We start from the raw sequence: 22,559 nt of genomic DNA on the forward strand, positions 1-22,559 counted from the left end.
CATGCTAGTCTTTTAGCCTTTTTATGCCCCAACAATGCCGTCAGAACTATGAAAGAAAATACATAAAACTTAAATTAACCCTCTAAAAGTGGTGTTTTACACATAATAATAAACGAAAAATACATACAAAACGAATAAATAAAGTGCACATTCAACACGTAAGAAAATGCACTTAATTGGCTAATTATACATTTACACACGGTCACGTAACTTACACATGTTCACATACGATAAAACACATACCTCATTGGCCTCTGTAACTCAAGAGGAATAAACTTGGAGAGTTACAGCTTCTTCCATTTAAACAAAAAGACAATATATCTTCTTAGCACTTCTTACGGCTTAACTCTTACAGACATGTGACTACTGCAGCACCTCGTGTGGCTCTTCTACTTCTAGTGCACCGGAAACTATCCTGATAGCAACAATTAAATAATTCCCAAGCGGAACAAAATTTAAAAAAATAGATTCCCCATTTTTTCTAAGGTTTTAGCTGAATAATATAAAATTAATTGACATGTATTAACAAAAACTATATTACTTATTTATTCTAATGATTATTCTGAACATTTTAACTATTAATTTACCTTTTAACTGTAAAGTGCATTTTATGAATTAAATATATGAGGATTTGCCCCTGATGGCAGCTACAACATTTGTGTGATTTATTACATAGGAACAGCTTTGCAGTTCACAGATCTTCAGTTTTTTTTTTCCTATCTATCTCTTTCTCTGAATATATATTTGATTTCAGTGTAGTGTGATAGATTTTCTGAAATTAATTCTCAACATACATTTAAGATACTTCATACAACTGGTAAAAAGAGGTGATGCTTTGCAGACACTTTATTACACAAATAACATTGTTACTGAAAATAGTTTTCTTGCAATAAAACCTCAGTATCACAACAAATATCAGACACATCTCACATTAGCTTTGAAAGTGTAGTAAATACAGCCTTAAATTTGTAATCTTTTTTTTTCTTTTTTATCAGATGCAAAAAAAAAACCTCAAATCACAGGTGACAGTAGCAGCTCTTAAAATATGTGGCACATCTGTAGTAATATATAGGTGCTGCAGAAGGCGAAATACATGAAGGCACAGACATACAGAAATGTTAGGACACAAAATGCCTGGATCAATGATATATTAATTGCACTGTTAAATTACTGGAAGAGATAAAACAGCTGTTCATCATTAGAACTAAATAAATAATCTACCTTTACCCTCCTGTTAAAAATAATAATGAGTAGTCTATCATCAAAATGACCAGTGCTCTGAATCTCCACGTGGTAAAATCATTAAAATTAAAGTGGCAGTTGTAGGTCTCAGGGAGAACATTTTCACACCAGATAAAATGTTTCAGCAGCCGATACAAATGAATACAGAGGTGATTAAAGTACATCCCGACAGCGCTAGCAGAAAGACCGTCAAGCGTGGGCTCATTAGGACGAGGACATGGGGGCCGGCGGAGCGGTATACTCCTCGTTCTCGGAGTCGGTGCCGTCCTCGTCGTCTTTCTCCAGGTCACTTCCCTCGGTGCTGAGCCTGTCGAAGCCGTGCCGTGTGTAGCCTTTGTGGGTGGCAAAGAAATTCCCCAGGTTCAGGCTTCCTGCAGCTTTGCCTGTGTGTGAGAAAGAGGCTTACTCTCAACCCATGCAACATCTAACAACAGGTGTACAATAAACGGTTTTAAGCACTGAACTGGATGACGATTAGCTGGAAAATGACTCTTTGTCTTTTCTTGCATTACTGACAAACTATTTTCCTGTTTGACATTGTAAAGTGCTTTGACACAATCTGCATTGTATAAAGCGCTAAACAAATAAAGGTGACTTGACTTGAGTAAAATAAAAGGCTAACTAAAAAGAATACCGTGAAAAAACATTTTGATTACTCAAAATAAAATACCCAACATTTACGGAAACTTCAAATTCAACTTTTTAGTTTCATTTAGTTTAAGTACTAAAATAACTAAAACTTTATTAAAAACTATAGATATATAAAAGAAACTAATAAAAATGACAAAACAAAATTACTAAAACTTTAAAATTAGAAGGACATCAAAAAGTATAAAAATAAAATATAAAAAATTTAAATATAACAGTAAATCAAGGGGGCTAAAATAACACTGACCTACACAATGTGTTTGATGTGGATAAAACACTGTCAAATTGTTTAAAAGGTTATTCTCTAGACATAAATGTACATTTTTTGAAACTATATATGTTTTCTGCTATTAAAATATCTGAAACACAAAGTAAAATGTGCTTGAAATCTGATTTGAATGTAGCGGTACGGTTACACCAAAGACGGTTGTGTTTAAATGCTCCAGGAACCGACCAAAAGAAAAAGCTATGAGCGCATGGAAAGCTGAGCGTTACAGTAGGTCTCTGTCCTGAGGATCTCTCTCTTACCTCTGATTTTACCCAGGATTCCTCCTGCTGATCCTGAAGGCTCCAACTTCACCTGACAATCATCTAAAAGTAGAAATCGATCAAAATCAATCCTACATACAACAGCACATGTAGTTAATTATCATGACTGTATTGTATGATAATTACCACTGTACATCCGGCCCCTCTTCCAGCGGATACAGACACCGATGGCGATGACGAGCACCAGGGGACGAGCAGTAGAGTGGTGATGATGACGGTGGACACGCCCTGAGCACTCTGACTGGCCACACTCTTGAGCATCTTCTTCTCTTCTGGAGCTGTCAGCGGCTGCGGAGGCTGCTTCTGTGACGGCTCCTGCATCTTCTGCACTGTAGCTACTGGATGCTGAGGCGGGAGCTTGGGGAACGGCTTCAGATTGGCCTGCACAAACGTTTCTGTTTCTAAAAGAAAGGTGGAATCAGATAAGAAACAGTTAAAAATAATTATGGATTTGGGGGAATGCTTAACTGTCAAGAAAATTAGTGAAACATGACTTTGACATTGACTGCTTTTGGGAGTTTCAGTGCTTTAATGTAGGGCAAGTGCATTACACACTGCATTAAGAAGGGACTATGTGGTTCAGTTTATTCATTTTGAGAGGATTTTTCAACCTATCTTAAAGGGGTCATACGATGCGATTTCAATTTTTCCTTTCTCTTTGGAGTGTTACAAGCTCTTGGTGCATAAAGAAGATCTGTAATGTTGCAAAGACTAAAGTCTTAAATCCGAAGAGATATTCTTTATAAAAATTAAGACTCGTCCACACGCCCTGAAACGGCTCGTTCTGACACACCCCCACATCTCTATGTCACTATGTGGGAAGATTTGCATAACTCTGCCCAAATGTTCATGCAAAGAAAGAAGGCGTAACTTTTATTCTCACTGTTGCCACCAGCGCCATGTTGTGAAGATGCTGTTTCATTGTGAAAGCGAAACCACTTTGTTTTTAGTGTGCAGCACATTTTGCACTGTTTCCTGTGAGAGTAGCCTACAATGCCGGTGTCTGTTTTTATAAAATGGGGCAGTACCAGCTTTGCAAGGACTTTGAGCTTCTGACTCACAGCCTGTAAGTATGTTTTCATATGTAAAGAATTAGACACTGATGATTCAAACACGAGTTTTGAGCAGTAGAGTAACTGTTAGAGCTTGTTGTTTGTCATTTCTCAGATCACAAATCCTGACATTGTTTTATGTTTACGCAGCGCGATACACAACGCAACGCAATGCAATGCGTAAAAACACAGAATAAGTCATTATAATCAGTAATTGTGTCCCCACTGGATGCAACAAATGCCTCGTTTGTAATGGGTTTTATTGTTTTTGTCTCGTCGTGTTGGTGTCCTGACATTTTACCCGTCAGGCACACACAACATCAAAGTATGTTAAGGGGCATAACATTTCCATCACACACTTGAGGTATTTAGCCAATCACAACGCACTGGATAGCTGGCCAATCAGAGCACACCTCGCTTTTCACACCAATGAGTTTTGTAAAAAAATGACGTGTTTCAGAAGGCGGGGCATAGAGGAGAAACAATAATGTACAGTATACGGAAAATAATGTGTTTTTTGAACCTTAAACCGCATAAACACATTTCATTACACCAAATACACAAAATAATGTTCTTTTTAGCAGCATCATATGACCCCTTTAATAAATCGCAAATAGTGTGTGTTTACATTACATGTCTTAAAGGAAAGGCAGCGCATTTGGAGCATTTAATTCAGTTGAGCAAAGTGAAATGTTTCAACTACGGATGTCCTAAGAGGCCATGGACTATTACTTTTCTTTCTTGTTTTATCGTGATCACGACTAATTTAATTACCTTGACATAACATGTAACAGAGGTCCTCCTAATTCTGTCCCAAACCATACAGTAAGGTGGATATATAGTATAGAGGACTGCAAGCCTGTCGGGTCATGACACGTTGAGTCCATTCGGGCCAGGCTTGGGCCAGTTTTTTTTTCTTTTACAGACCGGGCTCGGGTCAGACTCGGGCTCATTTAGCTAATCTCCTTTTATTGTGCCCTCGTGCAGAGCACACATAGGCTACTGTATGAAATATTGTTATATTGATTATATTATAAATATTATAGGCTACATCGCCTATGCCAGTGCTTCTCAAACCAGTCTTGGAGGGCCCCTGGCCTGCACCTTTTGTATGTCTCCCTTATCTAACACACCTGATTCCACTCATCCGCTCGTTAGTAGAGACTGCAAGAACTAAACAGGGTGTGTCTGATTGCACTGGCCTATGCAATATGCACACACATTAGCATACAGGTGACAGTTGACCATGCAGAGCATCAGGGGGAAGTTGGAGTGTAGGGAGCTACTAAAAGTTCCCAATGCTTTGGGAAAAGCTGCATATTGGAAGAGTATTGATTTGATTACCATGACGAACAATGAGTCAACTGGTCATGTGCAGTGCAAAAAACACACAACAGGCTAAGCGTGCCGCAAAGCCCCAGCAAAAGTAATTACCATGAATGTGTCGGGGGGAAATAGTAAGGAGATACTGAATTAATAATTAATAAATTTGTGTTTTCTGAGTCCACTGTATATATACAGTATATAGCAAGTCTGTGAAGCAAGTATTCGCTGAGTTTCAGTCCATCATTGTGAAGTGCTCCTTTCCAAGATTGCCAAAAGCGCATCCTGTAGGCCTATGTATCCTTTATTTTATAAAAAGCACAATGTTTTGTTGATATTGTGAGTGCACACAAATAAAAGTAGACCCTTTACAGTTCCGAGTGATGTATAGGCTTGTATAGGTAAGAACCTTTATGACCAAAAATGATGGCGCCGGCGCCTCCATGTCCTGTAAAGCGCGCTTTAGCTCTCCAGACAAACGATTAGCTATGCGTCTAATAGCGCACATTTTTATAGGTTAAACATTTAAACTAACATTGTGATATGCTTGAACTGTTTTATATATCTATAAATTTTATTCTAGGCAAGTCGTGATGATTTGAGAAGGCTAAATCGAGCAAACATAGGCTATGAAAACTTAACAAAAACAAAAACTTACAGCTTACAAGTATAATCACTTTGACATTACACACAAAACTTAACTATTTTAGCTGAAACATTTGTATAAACTGTTTTGGCAGAAGGTGGGGGAAAAAAGACAGGCTTGGGTCAGACTCGGGCCAAGAATTCTGATGAACTGTTGGACATGGCACGGGCTAGGACCTATATTTGAGGCCCGTGCAGGGCTCTAATACAGTATACAACACCCCATTAGTTATATTCAGCCCTATACTGCCACCTGCTGGTGCAGTTCGTCTAACTTAGAGCAAGAGTTTTTAAACCGGGACTGGGGTCCTCCAGGTCAGCTTTGAAAACCATTGACTTTCAGAACAACTTTTGTTATGTTGAGATCATGAGAAAACAAGAAAGAAAAATATTAATAATCCATGACCTCTTAAGACTTCCGTATTCAACCTTGAGCACTTGACAAATTATTCATTAAAACAGGTTTGCACACAAAATGTGCTCTGAATATGATGGATGTTGGCTTAAACACTGATTTCGTTCCATATCTCTACCTTCTTAAAATTACACACCTTGTACAGTGGAAAAACTGTTTAACTTTTAAAGCAGATACAACTGCAGAAAACAATCCTCCTTATTCACAATCATTTGACAAATGCATTATGTAAAACAAAGAAATAAAATGCTTGTGTAAGTAAGTGTATCCTTTGGAGCGCTGGAATGGCCCCTTATTCACACGACAGCACTAGTGGAAGTTTTCTCTAAATCAATCCAATCCAAATCGCCAAACAATTCAGGAAACTTTGCAAATTTGTTCGGCCAATTCACTAAAAAGATCTGACTCAAAAGAATGATTAGGCAGCAAATGATTTATTGGGATCACTAGTTTTGATTTAAAACAGCCGACACAATATTGGGACATAGGTCATAATTGCTGAAATGTTCCTGGTACAGTGTGTGAACAGCACTGCCGCTATCCACCTGTGACTGGGCCAATGAAGCTTGAGAAAACACAATCCAAACAACCTACCTTCAATTTCTTGGACCTCGATTCCTCCTTTTTTAACAGAGCGATGTTCTGCCTCTGAAATGAGAAAAAACATTTTTAGGTTTCAATTTTTGTTGTTAGAAAAGACAAAATGATAGGATGAAATTGCAGGCTTGCTATATTACTGATTATATGGCAGACGCATGACAGAATAAGTGACTTTTCCCTGAGATTCACCAATCATGTGAAGTTTGGCAGAAATAAGAACAGGAGCTCAAAAAAAAATTATAATAATGGACTAAATTTTATTGTAACTGACTGAATATTTCTAGTTTTCCAGTAGACTTGGAATTTGGAAAGTTTGGAATTTAAAGTTGGAACTACATTGTGTAAAATCCTGTTAAATTTTCTGGGCTTTTTCTGGATATTTTTTAATTGTGAACCATGTGTAGAAAAATAAGAATTTAAGTGCATTTAACTGCATAAAAAAGTTTGTATAAACACATTCTCATATTTTTATTTGAAATGTTATGCTGGTATTTTCACGCATTAATATTTTTACACAAACATGACTTACTTGTGGACAGAACAAACTTTATTACAGAATCTGATGCTGCGTCTCCAACAAAGACGCTCCCGTCTGCTGTAACAACAATATCGTGTGGTAACTTAAATTCCTGAAGGAAAAACAGAGGAAAAACACTACAGATATCAAATAAGAACAAGAAAGAGAATGTGTAAACAGTTTGACAGTGAGTGACTGGCCTTCCTTGACTCTCTCGAATGAGATGAGGATCGACTCGATACGAGCAGGGGACAATCGTACCTGCATCGCGGTCGAATCCCATACTACGCCTAGATAGGTGGTTCTCTGAACTGGAGAAAGTACACTCTTCTTGGCGTTCAGTCTCAAACCCAGCTCCCCCATATGTGCGAGAACGACATCTTGATGCCGAGCCGCAACCTGCTCTGACTGAGCTAAAATCAACCAATCGTCGATATAGTTGAGAATGCGGATGCCCTGCATGCGCAGGGGGACCAGAGCCACATCTACACATTTCGTAAACGTGCGGGGTGAGAGTGCAAGGCCAAAGGGAAGTACTCGATATTGGTAAGCTTCGCCCCCGAAAGCAAACCTCAGAAACTTACTGTGTTGTGGAAGGATGGATATGTGGAAGTATGCATCTTTGAGATCTATTGTGACAAACCAGTCCTCGGACCTGATCTGAGCTACAACAGACCCATAAGACATTTGTTCTGGTCCTCCTGTCTTCAGCATGATATTTCACATTGCCACAATGTGAGGCTAAAAGCAACTAATAAATCAATAAATGTATGACGTAAAGAGCAGGGATATTGTCTCTAGGTTACCCATGTAACCCTAGTTCCTCGAGGGAACGAGACGCTGCGTCGAACGCTTTGGGGAACGCGTCTAGCGTGAGTGACTCTGAATATCGTGTGTAATCAGTCCAATGAAAAAGCGTGACGTCACGGGCGGGGTAACGTAAGCAACCAGGAAGCTATAAAAGCACGTGCCGCGCAGCTGGCATCAGCTTCGAGTACCAGCAAGCGCCGGCAGGGGTGCCGGGGGTATGGCTCCGAGACGCAGCGTCTCGTTCCCTCGAGGAACTAGGGTTACATGCGTAACCTAGAGACGTTCCTCTTCAGGAACTCGAGCTGCATCGGATGCTTTGGGGAACGAGTACCAACGCTGCCAGACTACCAAACCCCTGCCTAGTGTGTATCCGAAGAGCACAGCTTAGGACGAGAGGACAGATGCGCCTGGAGTGACTGGCATGTCTAAGCCATAAAATCTTGCGAATGTAGAGGGCGTGGACCACCCCGCAGCGTTGCAGATGTCCAGCATGGACACACCTGCCAAAAAGGCCTTGGAGGCCGCCATACCCCGTGTGGAGCGAGCCTTGGCTCCCAGCAGCGGGGAAAGACCAGAGGACTCATAGTTGGCATTGATAGCCTCGACTATCCAACGACTAATAGTCTGCTTAGAAGCAGGAGAACCACTCTTGGGGGGACCGTAGCATACAAGCAATTGGTCTGTTTTTCTCCACAGGGCAGCTCTGTGGACGTATGCGTCCAGTGCTCGAACTGGACACATACAATTTAGCTTCTCTTGGTCGGGCTCCCGAAAGGGAGGAGGACAGAAGGCCTGCAGCACTACAGGTTGTGGTGTGACAGAGGGGACCTTAGGAACATATCCCGCTCGAGGGTATATGAACGCTTTGGTCATGCCAGGTGCAAAGTCCAGATAAGTAGGGGCCACTGAGAGGGCCTGCAAATCTCCTACTCTCCTCAGAGAGGTAATAGCCAACAGAAAGGCGGTTTTAAGCGTCAGATGTCTGTCTGAAATATCTTGAATAGGCTCAAACGGAGGTCTGCACAACGTCTCTAGCACCACAACCAAGTCCCACGGGGGAATACGGGACCGTACTGGAGGTCTCAGCCTCAGCGCACCGCGGAGGAAACATGTAACTAAGGGGTGTCTTCCCAAAGACTGACCATCGAAAAGGGCGTGGTAGGCCGCAATGGCCGCCACGTAGACCTTCAGCGTAGAGTGGGTCAACCCTCCAGAGAGCCTGGCCTGTAGGAACTCCAGAACTGTACCAACTGGGCAGTTTGCTGGGTCTAGCTGGCGGTCTCTGCACCATGAGGTGAAGAGTTTCCACCTCAGGGAGTACAGTTTCATCGTTGAGGGAGCACTGGATTGGAGGAGGGTCTCAACAACCTCGGTTGAGAGACCGGATGCTATGAACTGTGCCCCCTCAGGGGCCACACCCACAGCTTCCACAGCTCCAGGCGAGGGTGAATTATCGTGCCCTGCGCCTGTGAGAGTAGGTCTGCCCTGATCGGTATCTCCCACAGAGAGCCGTCGAGGAGCAAGACCAAATCTGCGAACCATACTCGGCCCGGCCAGAACGGGGCTACTAATAACAGATGGACCCCGTCCCGGCGTACTCTCGCCAGAACTCCTGGGAGCAGAGCAATACCACATTCAGTTTCCCAGGAATATACACTGCTCTGAGTGGGAAGAGTTTGTCCTGGGACCACACAAGGATCTGGTGCGCCAGCTTGTACAAGGGGCGCGAACGCAGACCTCCCTGGTGGTTGATGTAAGAGACCAACGATGTGTTGTCAGTGCGCACCAACACATGGTGATCCCTTAGGTCTGGGAGGAAGTGCGTCAGTGCACGATAAACTGCTAGCATTTCTAGACAATTGATATGCCATGTCAGATGGCGACCGCTCCACAGACCGCGGGCAGGGTGGCCACTCATGACCGCACCCCAGCCAGTGAAGGAAGCATCCGTCGCTAGTGTTACACGGCGACCAGGAGCTCCCAGCACCGGGCCCTGATTCAAGAACCAAGGTTTCTTCCACATGTCTAAGGCACGGAGGCAGCGCTGCGTGACCTTGATAGTTCAAAGTGGATTGCCCCTCGGGGAAAATCCCTTGTCTTGAGCCACCACTGTAGGGGTCTCATGTACAGCAGGCCAAAAGGTATCACGTTGGACGCAGCTGCCATCAGACCCAACAATCTCTGAAATTGTTTGACAGTGAGTGACTGGCCTTCCTTGACTCTCTCGACTGAGATGAGGATCGACTCGATACGAGCAGGGGACAATCGTGCCTGCATCGCGGTCAAATCCCATACTACGCCTAGATAGGTGGTTCTCTGAACTGGAGAAAGTACACTCTTCTTGGCGTGAACCCAGCTCTCCCATATGTGCGAGAACGACATCTCGATGCCGAGCCGCAACCTGCTCTGACTGAGCTAAAATCAACCAATCGTCGATATAGTTGAGAATGCGGATGCCCTGCATGCGCAGGGGGACCAGAGCCACATCTACACATTTCGTGAACGTGCGGTGTGAGAGTACAAGGCCGTAGGGAAGTACTCGATATTGATAAGCTTCGCCCCCGAAAGCAAACCTCAGAAACTTCCTGTGTTGTGGAAGGATGGATATGTGGAAGTATGCATCTTTGAGAGCTATTGTGACAAACCCAGTCCTCGGACCTGATCTGAGCTACAACATGCTTGATCGTGAGCATTTTGAACTTCAGTCTCATAACTGATCGATTTAAGACCCGCAGGTCTATGATCGGACGCAACCCCCCATCCTTCTTTGGAACTATGAAATACCGGCTGTAAAACCCGGATTCCCCGTCTTGAGGAGGGACCACCTCGATGGCCTCCTTCTCTAATAGGGCTTTCACTTCTTGTTCCATAACCAGACCCTGCTCGGGGCCGACTATCGTCGGAGTAACCCCGTTGAACCTCGGCAGTGCGGAGTAACCCCGTTGAACCCCGCAGGGGCAGCGAGCGTCTCAGCCCCCCTACGCGCACGGCGGAAGATACTGTGAGCGATGCTCGCTGGGGACCGCTGCGCCCTGGAACACTGGCAGGGTTGGCAGACCGGCCCCCAGAGGGCGCTGAGGCGAGACGGGCACCGTGTACTGCATTGTGCACCGCTCTACCCCAGCAGAGGCTGCCCTCTGAAGCCCTGGCTCTTTGGCGTCAGGGCTTCTTGGCCGAGGCCTTCTTAGCTTCGATGACCGCCCTTAGATCTTGTTTGGGCTTCGAAGACCTCGGCCGAGAGCGCTCTGTTTTTGGGCCTCGCGGTATGAGGAGCTAGGGTGCGGCTGGGGCATCTCCCGCCCAGATGCCCCGAGAGCGACGAGGGAGGAATTTATGGAACGCCGCCGCCTGTTTGCGAGCCTCCTGAAACCTGTCGACGACAGTGTTGACTGCGTCGCCGAACAGGCCAGAAGGCTGGATCGGGGCATCCATAAGCCAGACCCTGTCCCGCTCTTTCATTTTCAGACAGGGTCAGCCATAAATGTCTCTCCACGGCCACCATAGCTGCCATGGACCGCCCAATCACTCGGGCGGTCTCCTTGGTGGCGCGGAGGGAGAGATCAGCGGTCCTTCTTAACTCGGTGATGTCATGGGACTTGATCTCCTCTCCCTCGTCAAGCTCCTTCAGCAGGTCGGCCTGGTACGCCTGTAACACCGCCATGGTGTGCAAACACGCACCAGCCTGACCTGCTGCCGCATACCCTTTGCCCACCCAAAGCCGAAGTTGTTCTGAGCGGCTTGAGGGCAATGCCGGGGCCTTCAGAGACGATGCAGTACTGGGGGACAGATAGCTCTGTAGCCGCGCTCTGCCATCCCCACTACATTGCTGTAGTAATCTGAAGAGGGGATGTAGAGGCGGGCTGAAAATGGGCGTTTCCACGATCTAGCGATCTCTTCGTGTAGATCGGGAAAGAACGGAAGGCCCCGGCAAGGAGGTGGTTGACTCGCCCGCAGAAAGCGTTCATCTAGCTTGCTTTTCTGCGGTTCAGTTGTCTTCTCGGCTCGGCGGGCCAATCAAGACTTAACTTGGCCACCGCACGAGTCACCACCCTCCAGAGCTCCTCCTAGAGCTCCTCATACCTAGGCGAGTGGGGTGGCGAATCCCTGTCGACAGACTCCACATCAACCTCCTCGGAGGAAGAGAGGCGGAGTGTCGATCCCTCTCCCTGGGTGGAAGGAACCGCAGAGCGTGCTTCCGACTCCAGAGATTGGGCGCCGGATCTGGCAGAAGTGGAAGGAGATAGGGACTCGCCCGTCTCCATTCCCTCTGTCAGATCCACTTGCGAACCCACGAGTGCAGCTGCCGTTCTGCCTCGGCAGAAGCGGGGGCCGGCACTGCGGGGAACGCTGGCGAAGGCTCCCTCCTCGAAGAGAGCCCTCCGGGAACGAACCAATGCGGACAGTTGGCCCCCTCGAGAGCCGACTCGGCGTGCTTCGAACCCAGGCAGACCATGCACAGACTGTGTGTATCCCCGCTCGTTATGTAACGTGGGCAGGGAGGGACACACAGTCTGAAACGCGATCCGGATTCGCCCTTAGAATGTTTAGTTTTTCGCCTTGCTCTTAGACATGACTTGGAGCTCTACTGGACAGACAACAGTAAATAAGACTCACAAGACAAACTGAGGACATTCACACACAAGCGCTTGCTGAAGACGCGAAGCTGATGCCAGCTGCGCAGCACGTGGTTTTATAGCTTCCTGGTCGCTTACGTCACCCCGCCCGTGACGTCACGCTCTTTCATTGGGCTGATTACACATGATATTCAGAGTCACTCACGCTAGACGCGTTCCCCAAAGCGTTCGACGCAGCTCGAGTTCCTGAAGAGGAACTATAAATCTAAAGCAATCTGTTATTGGCATGAAAATAAATCCTCAAGAAAGATGAGTGACAGGCCACACCTCAGCGTCAGGCTCAGACTTCATCTTACAACTATTTCATGTTCACTCTAGACACCCATTTAATGTCACACAAATTTGCAATATCAATTGCATATAATCAATTACACTACTGACAGCATTTTGTACAGGTCCATCTCTCAGCTATCACATCTACCATTATGAATAAAACATTATTTATAAGCAACTAACACAACTCTCAGCTATCACATCTACCATTATGAATAATGTTTTTTGTATATTTTGAGTGAATGCTATGCTGTGGTCAGCAGGAATGTGTAAACATGAGTTATTAAAGCTGTAATTAGCACCTGTGTGTCTGGACTGAAGGAATCCAGGATCTCTTTCGTTGAATAATTGATAACAAAGCCTTGAAGGGGGGCGGCCTGCCCATACGGAGGCTCTCCATTCACCGCATACATGAGACCACCTGAAAGAGTCAACATTACCACTGATTTACATTTTGCATCAGTATGTTTTTGAACATGTATTCACATTATAAATCAAAGGCCAAGTGAATTAACATTCACAAACTACAACCATATTTGACACAAAGTCCATTTTATTACCGAGTGACCCTACATTAGACAAAGTGATCACAGGTATGGGATGATGTCCACATTCAAATTTATATGACAACATGATGATACGATAAATCAACAGTGATGTGCTCTGTAGAGAGATGTTATCCTGCTCTCTTCATGCATACCTTGGGCAGGCGAGTATGCGATGGCAAACACTTCTCCTCCAAACTGGTCTTTCTTGATCTCCTTCACAAACTCGCCAGTATCTGCCATGAAGCACTGAATGCGTCCGTTATCTCGATCAGCCACACACAGCTCCCGTTTATCCGGCAGGAAGGCCAGGCTGTGCGGGATCCAGAACGGGACACGCCGTTTTCTGTCTGAGGAGCCTGTGCCATCAGCAAAGAGCAAAATATATCACTAAATATCCAACCAGGGCTGAAACATCAACCAAGTGTTTTATCCATCTCATGGACATTCTGCCAAACTGACTCAATCCTAATCAAACTGTATCATACCTAGCTGCAATATCAAATTATTTCTCATTGTAAAAGTATTTTATCATTGTATCAATATCTGATATATATATATATACCAGAGCTGGGTAGATTACTTATGAATTGTAATCAGTTACTGATTACAGATTACATGACAAATTTTGTAGTCAGTAATATAATCTCTTAGATTACACATTTTTGGTAACGTAATCTGATTACTTTAATTACATTTAGATTACATTGTGCTATTGTGCTAAAACTTATTTGATATCACATATATTGAATTAGTATATTTGATTCTCACTATTTTGAATTAGTCAATGAAAAAAAGAAAATATATTCCACAAAATACTATTTAATTCACCAACAAGAGCCACAATAACTTCTTTTCAAGTGTAATGTATGGACAGTTAATACTTAAAAAATACTAACACTAATGTACCTTGCTGTGTTTGCTAGTAACACTGAATAAAACAAAATCAAAAATGATTTTAAAGGATATTTACTTATAATTAAGTAATTTAGAAAACAGCTACATTACAAAAACCATATTGACAAACATGAAATTCACAGCAATATCACTGCTTGGTCAAATATATAATCTAATAAAACACTAGACGTGTGTATGAATGTATCAATGAAAAAAATAGCTACATAGCAAACATGAATTTTGCTAAATTCACACAGCAATGAAATTTCTATCCTATCTCAAAACATTTTAAGTGCATAGTAACAATGAGGAAAAGACAAACAATATTACAAAAATGAATATTAAAGAACATGAAACTCACAACACATATTGCTAATATATGTATATATATATATATATATATATATATATATATATATATATATATATATATATATATATATATTTATATATATTATATATATATTAAAGACCATAACTAAGTTAAATATTTCATCTCAAAACACTTGAAGTGCATAAGGTAGTAACAATGACGAAAAATCAACATTTAAAAAATATATTAAAGAACTAAAGGCTATGTTCCCCTCCATTTTCCATTATCTTGTTGCTGATTTCTTCTGAGCGTGATTCTCACACCCCTCCCCTTCTCCGCCGGAAAAACTCGAAGAATCACGAACGTATATATGTGGCAGGTTTAACAGGAAAAAATATACATGTTAAAAAAAAGGAAATTTAGGAGAATCAATGAATTGTGAACAACTTATTACCATTGTGTAAATAAAATGTAATCATGTAATCCATAAAAAAGTAACTGTAGTCTGATTACGAGTATTTTAAAAAGTAGTTTACTCTAATTACAAGTACTTGAGTTTTGGAATCTGATTACGTAATCCAGATTACATGTAATTCAGAAGTTCAGTCATGGTTCAGGAATTTTTTTTTTTTTTTTTTTAGAATATATATATATAATAGATTATGCAAAGTGTACCTGCTCCCCAGTGTGAGATATATTTTCCCTCTGGTGAGAACTTGAGGATCCTGGAGTTGCAGTAGCCATCTGAGACATAGACGTTTCCAGTAACAGGGTCCACAGCCACATCTGTAGGCTGGCAGAAGTGTTTCTTGTCACTTCCAGGTTCAAAGGCTTCTCCCAAGACCAGAAGCTGCCGATCTTGACCGTCGCTGCTCAGTTTGAACACCTTTATATGGAGAAATAGTTGTAGAAGACATATACATTATATTTGCTTGACCATTATGTGTTTATTTTAATTGTACTGTTAATCACAGATACATTTCATCTGCAATTCACCTTTTCAGGAGTCTTATTTTTCCTGGAAATCTAATTTAAAATCATGATTACATTGCTGTATGAGTTCTTTCAAAGTTGAGGCAGAATTTTAAAGGGATACTTCATCCCAAAATGAAAATGTTGTCATTGATCACTTACCCCCAAGTCGTTCCAAACCCGTAAAAGCTTTGTTCGTCTTCGGAACACAATTTAAGATATTTTGGATGAAAACCGGTAGGCTTGTGACTGTCCCATAGACTGCCAAATAAATAACAGTGTCAAGGTCCAGGAAAGTGTGAAAAGCATCATCAGAATATTCCATCTGCCAAAAGTGGTTCAATCTGAATGTTATGAAGCGACGAAAATATTTTTTGTACGCGAATAAAACAGAAATAATGACTTTATTCAACAATTCGTCTCCTCTGTGTCTCTCCGCATCACTGTAGTACAAAAAGTATTGTTGTCGCTTCATAACGTTACGGTTGAATCACTGATGGCAGATGGACTATTCTGATGAAGCTTTTCATACTTTCCTGGACCTTGACAGTGTTACTTACTTGGCAGTCTAAAGCAGGGGTTTTCAACCTGTGGGGTGTGCCCGGCACCTGTCAAGGGGGGCTCAGCAACAGTTAATTCAGAGACATTCCCTTGAGGATTTATGAATATGAGTTAGCAAATCTTTAGACATCCACTAGGGGGCAATCTGACTCCCACTGCTAGTCGACACAGTTAGAGCAGAGTTTGCTTGAGTATCAGTCACGCTTATTGACAGTGTAAGATGATTTACGGTTAGCCGTGTCGGAAATCCAACCATGGATAGGCATGTTGTTATCTCAGAAACACGCTCAGCCATCGCACTGAATCAGGTTAACTGGCTATACATTTATGTTTCTGTATAATTACACACACTATACGAGGGGTGGTTCTAAACCCTTTTTAGGTTTCAGCCCCCCATCTGTCACCTTAGCCCCCCGTAACTATCTTAACGATCAGGCCAGTGCTGCTTCTGTAAGAAAGTTTTTCTTTCTCATGTGTTTTAAGTCTTGTCAGTCTAAACACTAAAGTAATTTTAAGCCATTTAAGCCCAAGACATCTCAATGCGGTAACTTACAAACGCGCTGTAATAAAGCGTTTCTATGCGCACCGCGCGCGCACACATGTGAAGTGCACAAACAGATAGCCTTTTCAGACAGCAGGTGAATACCAATGTTTGTCTTGACAAGTATCCTTGTAAGCACAGTCGGTTGTTTTAAGTGAACGTAAACAGTAAAGAAAATATCAAATTTACATCAGTATAACGGATCCGTGCATTTCTTATTTAAATAATGTTAATCAAAAAGAGCAAAAGAAAAATTGTTCGCTACTTTAATAGCTTTAGTGGATGTTTTGCGCTTATGTTAATAAAGTTATTCGGTGTGAATATGGTTGGTGGGGGGGGGGGGGGTCGCAAATGAAATTAGACAAACATGTCCTAAAAGGTTGGACAGTCTCAAGCCTCCAGGTTTTCATCCAAAATATCTTAAATTGTGTTCCAAAGACGAACGGAGCTTTTACAGGTTTGGAACGACATGGGGGTAAGTGATTAATGACTACATTTTCATTTTGGGGTGGAGTAACCCTTTAACAAAATAGCTGAATAATAGAGAGTGAGATCTGATAAATATATAAAATTGCCACAACTTATATTGTGTATCCAAAACAAGTTGCTATGTGTGTGCAGGTTAAGAGGGCTTGGGTTAATGCTGGGCCAGTTTAAACAGCCATACATTTAGAAATTATGCCGTATTAATGTAAGTACAGTGACTCAAATGCAGAAAGAGTCATGAAAAATCTGCACACATATGTCAAAGGGAAAAGAATCTGCGATTTCACACAGTATGATCCACAATTGCCAGCTTCTCTAGTGAGAAGATGAGATAAAGAAAAACATGAGTGCAATAAAGAAGTGGCGAGTCTGTCTCTGAATTTTTATTGACAGCAAATCTACAGCCATTTTGATTGGCCAAGGAAATTCTTTCAAAAGTGGCATGAAAGTTAAAGAAAATAATGGTGCAGCAATCTGCATTAAACATTTGTAAGGGTTTCGAAGCATAACCAAATCCTCCTCAGATTCTGACACCATTGTGCCCCGAAGGCCACCCATCACACAAGCTGCTGACTCTGAAACTCTTCATATTCTGTTGTGTCTTTGCATCTGCCAGACCTCTTCCTGTAAGAGTTTCTTCTAGTATTCAAGTGCCCGGTGAATGGTGTAGGAAACCGTACTCACTGACTTGTTTTCGTGTGCAGTTTCTCAAGGAAAGACAATACACTGGTCTGTCCATCTTCTTTTGTGGATTGCGTTTTTCTCACCAATATGATAACTAAACTACTTCATGTAGCACAATGCTGTCACTCATCACTACGTCTTGCTGAATGATGATACTGCCTGTTGTCTGTGCCAACCAGATGAATGAAGTTTCCAGTGATCACTGCATCATTTCAGCACACTATGAGGGATAAATCGCTGCCATTCCCATCAGCACAACAATGGAAAAGTCTACACATCAACAAAAGATCACAAACGGCAGCCTTTAGCAGCCAACAACAGGAACACCCCATCTACATGAACTTTTATAATCAATATGAAATTGATGTTATAGATATCCATCCATTTTCTGACTGGAACCAGCTCAGCAGCTATTTGCAATGCAGAGGAGCAGCTTTATTCCCACTTCAGCACTGCAGTCCGCTATAATGGCCACATTACTGCAGCAGCCGAGGCACTGATTCACCTACTGATGTAATGCTCCAACTCGGGCAGTAAATAAGAATATAAGAATATTTATTGAGCAGCAAATCAGAATATTAGGATGATTTCTGAAGGATCATGTGACACTGAAAACTGGAGTAATGATGCTGAAAATTCAGCTTTGAAATCACAGCAATAAATTACATTTAACAATATATTCACATAGAAAGCAGCTATTTTAAATAGTAAAAATATTTCACAATATTACTGCTTTTGCTGTATTTTGGATCAAATAAATGCAGGCTTGGTAAACAGAAGAGACTTCTTTAAAAAAAAAAAAACATAAAAAATCTTACTGTTCAAAAACTTTTGACTGGTAGTGTACTTAATATACTTGTACTGAACTTAGCTAATTCACCCACCTGGTGGAACCTGGTTTCTCTAAAAGTTTTTTTCTTTTTTATTTGTATATATTAAGATTTTTACAAGTAAGAGTTTCTTGATTTGAGCGTCTTTACCTGATGAAGTGCTACATCGGTCAGCCAGTAATTATCGTCCTTGTCAGTAGTTATTCCATGCGGCATGTAGAACCTGTTCAAACAACCATTTCATTAAAAACAAGCACAATGAATCAAAGACAGGAGCATAGCAAACAGCAGTACCTTGTCTACACAGCTACTCAAACACTTTCATTATAATCAATCTTTCTAGAGGGCAAATGCAGCACCGGCCCACTAACCTGAACTGTAGACATGGTGCAAAAACACAATCTCATGGACTTACATATTTCTTCCTGAGGCTTTGAGCACTTTTCCTTTGGCTGGATCCACCACCATGATCGTGGACTGCTGGATGGGACCCAGATCCTTCTGCTGATAGATGCCATTGATAAAGGAGCTGCAGGAGAAAATAACTTCATTATACCATAACAACATATTGTGTATTAGCAGCATCCCCCTTTAGAGGAACAGTTCACCCAAAAATAAAAGCCTGTCATAATTTCTTTAGCCTATTGTTGTTTCAAACCTATATGAATTTCTTTCTACTCTTGAACACACACACACACACACACACACACACACACACACACACACACACACACACACACACACACACACACACACACACACACACAATACGAAACTGAAAGAATCTCTGCTCCTTTCCATACAATGAAAATAAATGCAGATCAAAATATGACAAAGAACCTCTACAAACTTAGCATAATCATAGCCCAAATTACATGTATTCCAAGTCCTCTGAAACCAAATGAAAGATCTGTGAAAGCCTGAAATATAGACTTTCATTCATCTTCGAAACACAAATGAAGATACATTCAGAGCACATATATACAGTAGAGCATATCAAATATGGTAAACGGCAGCTCAACTGTACTTTTCTGAAGCATAAAAACAAACCTCATTGGTTCTTGTGGAAGCTCAAATGTGCTTGTGTGACATGCAAGAAAAAAATCTCACTGGTTTCAAAGCTTCAAGGGAGTACAGTTGAGCTTCCACCTATTATATCTGATGTGCTTTATACATGTGTGTGTTGTAAATAAAAGCCTAAATGAAGTCTGTTCATCATGTAAATCAATCACATCTCTTCAGAAGACTTGTATTAAATAGCTCGATTCATATGGATTATATTCACAATGTCTTTTTAAACTTTTTGGAGCTTGAAAATTTTGTCTGCATGAACTTTCAATGGATGGAAATAATTGAGAATATTAAAAACATATTTATTAGTATTTCAAGGATGAACGAAAGTGTTATGGGTTTGAATGGCTTGAAGCAAATTATGACAGTTTTCATTTTTGGGAGAACTATCCATTTCAACTACAGTACACAACGCCCGTTAAATAACCTTTCACCAGACAGTAACATTGTTCAGAGTTAGACAATGACAACATCATGAGCAAAAAGTCAGTGTTCATTGAATGTCTAGACAGAGCTCAATTCTACATCAGTTCATCACTTCAAACTTTATCACCTGCACAAATTCCTCTTCTTTTTATCAGAGCCTCTAGGTGAGAATGCTTATATGTATGGAGTGGGTTTATAAAGCATAACGTACTTGATCCCCCATACGTGATCTCCTCTGTGGAAGATGATCAGGTCACCTTTAGAGTTGAGAGCCAGACCAGACACCTGCCCCAGCTGCAGATCTGCCTCGGGCCAGTCTGACACCTCCACCAGATGAGCACCTGCGCGCGCACACACACACACACACACACACACACACACACACACACACACACACACACACACACACACACACACACAGTCTGAAAGTTCTTAATTCAAACAACTCAGACATCCATCCAAGTTCTTCATAGTTTCTAGCCCATTAGATTCACACAGACGCAACAGAAGACAACTTAATAAGTCATGTATAGTGAAATAATAAACATAAAACAACAGACCCTTAATAAGTCATGTATAGTGAAATAATAACCAGATCAGATTGATGCATCAGTGCATTTTTACACGCCTACATGCAACACAACAGAAACATGCTGAATGTAAACCATAATAAGTCAACCTGTACTCAACTCCTGTATGTGCACACCTTTATGAGCTGAACTCTAGTGGGAAATGAGGAATTAATGTGGTTTGAGTGCTATATACTGTATGCTGTATGTTTGGAATTCCATGTCACCTCCTACAAAGTATATACTGTACATAGAACACTTCAATGTGATGACGAAGTGTAAGTAATGTCAAAGAAACATCTTTTTATACTGTAAGTTTAAAAGGCTCCTCGCAGACTGCACGCACATGCAGTGTAGCCCGATTGACAAACAAATGGACTGGTGTGAATCTGTCTGAAAAATCCTGACCACTAACTGAACTACAAGATTTCAATAACTAGTTCTCTGTGAAAATGATGAATGTACTTTAAGCTCAGGCTTTAGATGGGTCATACAGCCCTATTTAGATGGGACTGGTTTTCCCTAAATAGGAAGATTCAACATTCATAGACATTTGTCCCATCCCAATCAAACAAACAAACACACCCTTCTTCTACTCTTCAACCTTTTCTATCATTCTATTTCACAGAACATCTAAAAAAATAAAAAAAAAAAAAAAAAAAATCCTGCATGGATAGGATAACTTGGATTGTGGTATATCATTATTTTTTACAACGCTTCTCATTTGTTTTTACTGTTGTTGACTACCATTAACTAGCATTTTCTCCTGGTGAGCCCCATACGTATTTGTACACTTAAGAAACACTTAATGGATGAATGCCTTCGCACTATGCTAAATAAAAAAAATAGCTCAACTTCATAATGTCAAATATTTGTTTGATTTCAAACTATAAAACAACATATATTGGGTACAAAGTTAAGGCAGAAAGTATCTGGTATCAGGTCAAACATGTCCAAAGTCCAACGTGAGTAACTATCTGTCTCTTGTACCATTCCTGTGTGAACTTCAGGGTCACTGTAACCTAATACTGTAGTTGTTTTTGCACAGTTGATTTTTGGGAAATAAATCTCTGGAATTTTAAAGAACAGATTTAAATATGGTAAAATGTGTTCAAAGGAGCTCACTACTATTGATACTGTAGCTTAAAACACAATCAAACTGAGTAAAATATTTAATGAGCAAACACGTAAGGTGAATGTAATGCATAGAGTGTGACTAACAAGTGCTCCAGATTTGCGGATACATATTCTGTGTGGAATTTATGTAAATTAGACAGCTTAAACTTTTGTTGTTTTTGTATTAAGCTAATTATAAAGACAACCTCCTAAAAGAGAGCTTTTAGTATTTTAGAATTAATACAAAAACTACAGTTAAGCATACCCACACACACAACAAATGAGTGAATAAATCAAGATGTTCAGGTATTGGATAAGATTCAAATGACAGCACATGTGCGCTGATGAATGACACTCTTTCATTATAATAGCTTCCACAGCATGAAGTCATAGACACATTTGACAGGTCCCAAATAAAACTGATTACTGACATGTATATGACTGGGTTATGAATATGGACAAGAGCAATGACAAAATACTGTATGCAACATCAATTCAAGATTATCAGTCTACAGTACATTCATTCTGTGCATTCACTAAAGAACAACACAAAACACATGCATATTAAAAAAGCACTGTTTGCATTATGTATTTCCATCCCTGTCTGACCCATTCCAACAGAAACAGAAAATTAATAAGAAATATCACATTGACATAAGTATGCAGCCCCTTTGCCATGACACTTTTAATTTACATAAGGTACATCCCATTTCTCTGGATCATCTCCACTAATTCTACACATTGACTGGAGTCCATCTGTGGTACATTCATCCGATTGGACATGATTTGAAAATGCAGTCACATGTCTATTTAAGGTCTTACAGCTCAAACCCAGATCAA

At 41.4% G+C, this 22,559-nt stretch overlaps 1 protein-coding gene across 1 annotated transcript in view; it reads right to left on the minus strand.

Annotated features, from left to right (window-relative positions):
- Positions 1-828: 828 nt before the first annotated feature.
- LOC109097266 (peptidyl-glycine alpha-amidating monooxygenase B-like) overlaps positions 829-22,559 on the minus strand; it is a 46,524-nt gene continuing 24,793 nt past the window's right edge. Inside the window, 12 exon segments of the mRNA XM_042764575.1 lie at positions 829-1,625; positions 2,419-2,481; positions 2,566-2,625; positions 2,628-2,840; positions 6,469-6,522; positions 7,004-7,103; positions 13,011-13,129; positions 13,409-13,612; positions 15,139-15,349; positions 18,688-18,760; positions 18,953-19,066; positions 20,246-20,375. Of these exon segments, the coding sequence (XP_042620509.1) occupies positions 1,447-1,625; positions 2,419-2,481; positions 2,566-2,625; positions 2,628-2,840; positions 6,469-6,522; positions 7,004-7,103; positions 13,011-13,129; positions 13,409-13,612; positions 15,139-15,349; positions 18,688-18,760; positions 18,953-19,066; positions 20,246-20,375 (1,520 nt within the window). The 3' untranslated portion in view covers positions 829-1,446.

The sequence above is a fragment of the Cyprinus carpio genome, chromosome A10 (assembly GCF_018340385.1).
Source record: "Cyprinus carpio isolate SPL01 chromosome A10, ASM1834038v1, whole genome shotgun sequence".
In the NCBI taxonomy this organism is placed as follows: domain Eukaryota; kingdom Metazoa; phylum Chordata; class Actinopteri; order Cypriniformes; family Cyprinidae; genus Cyprinus; species Cyprinus carpio.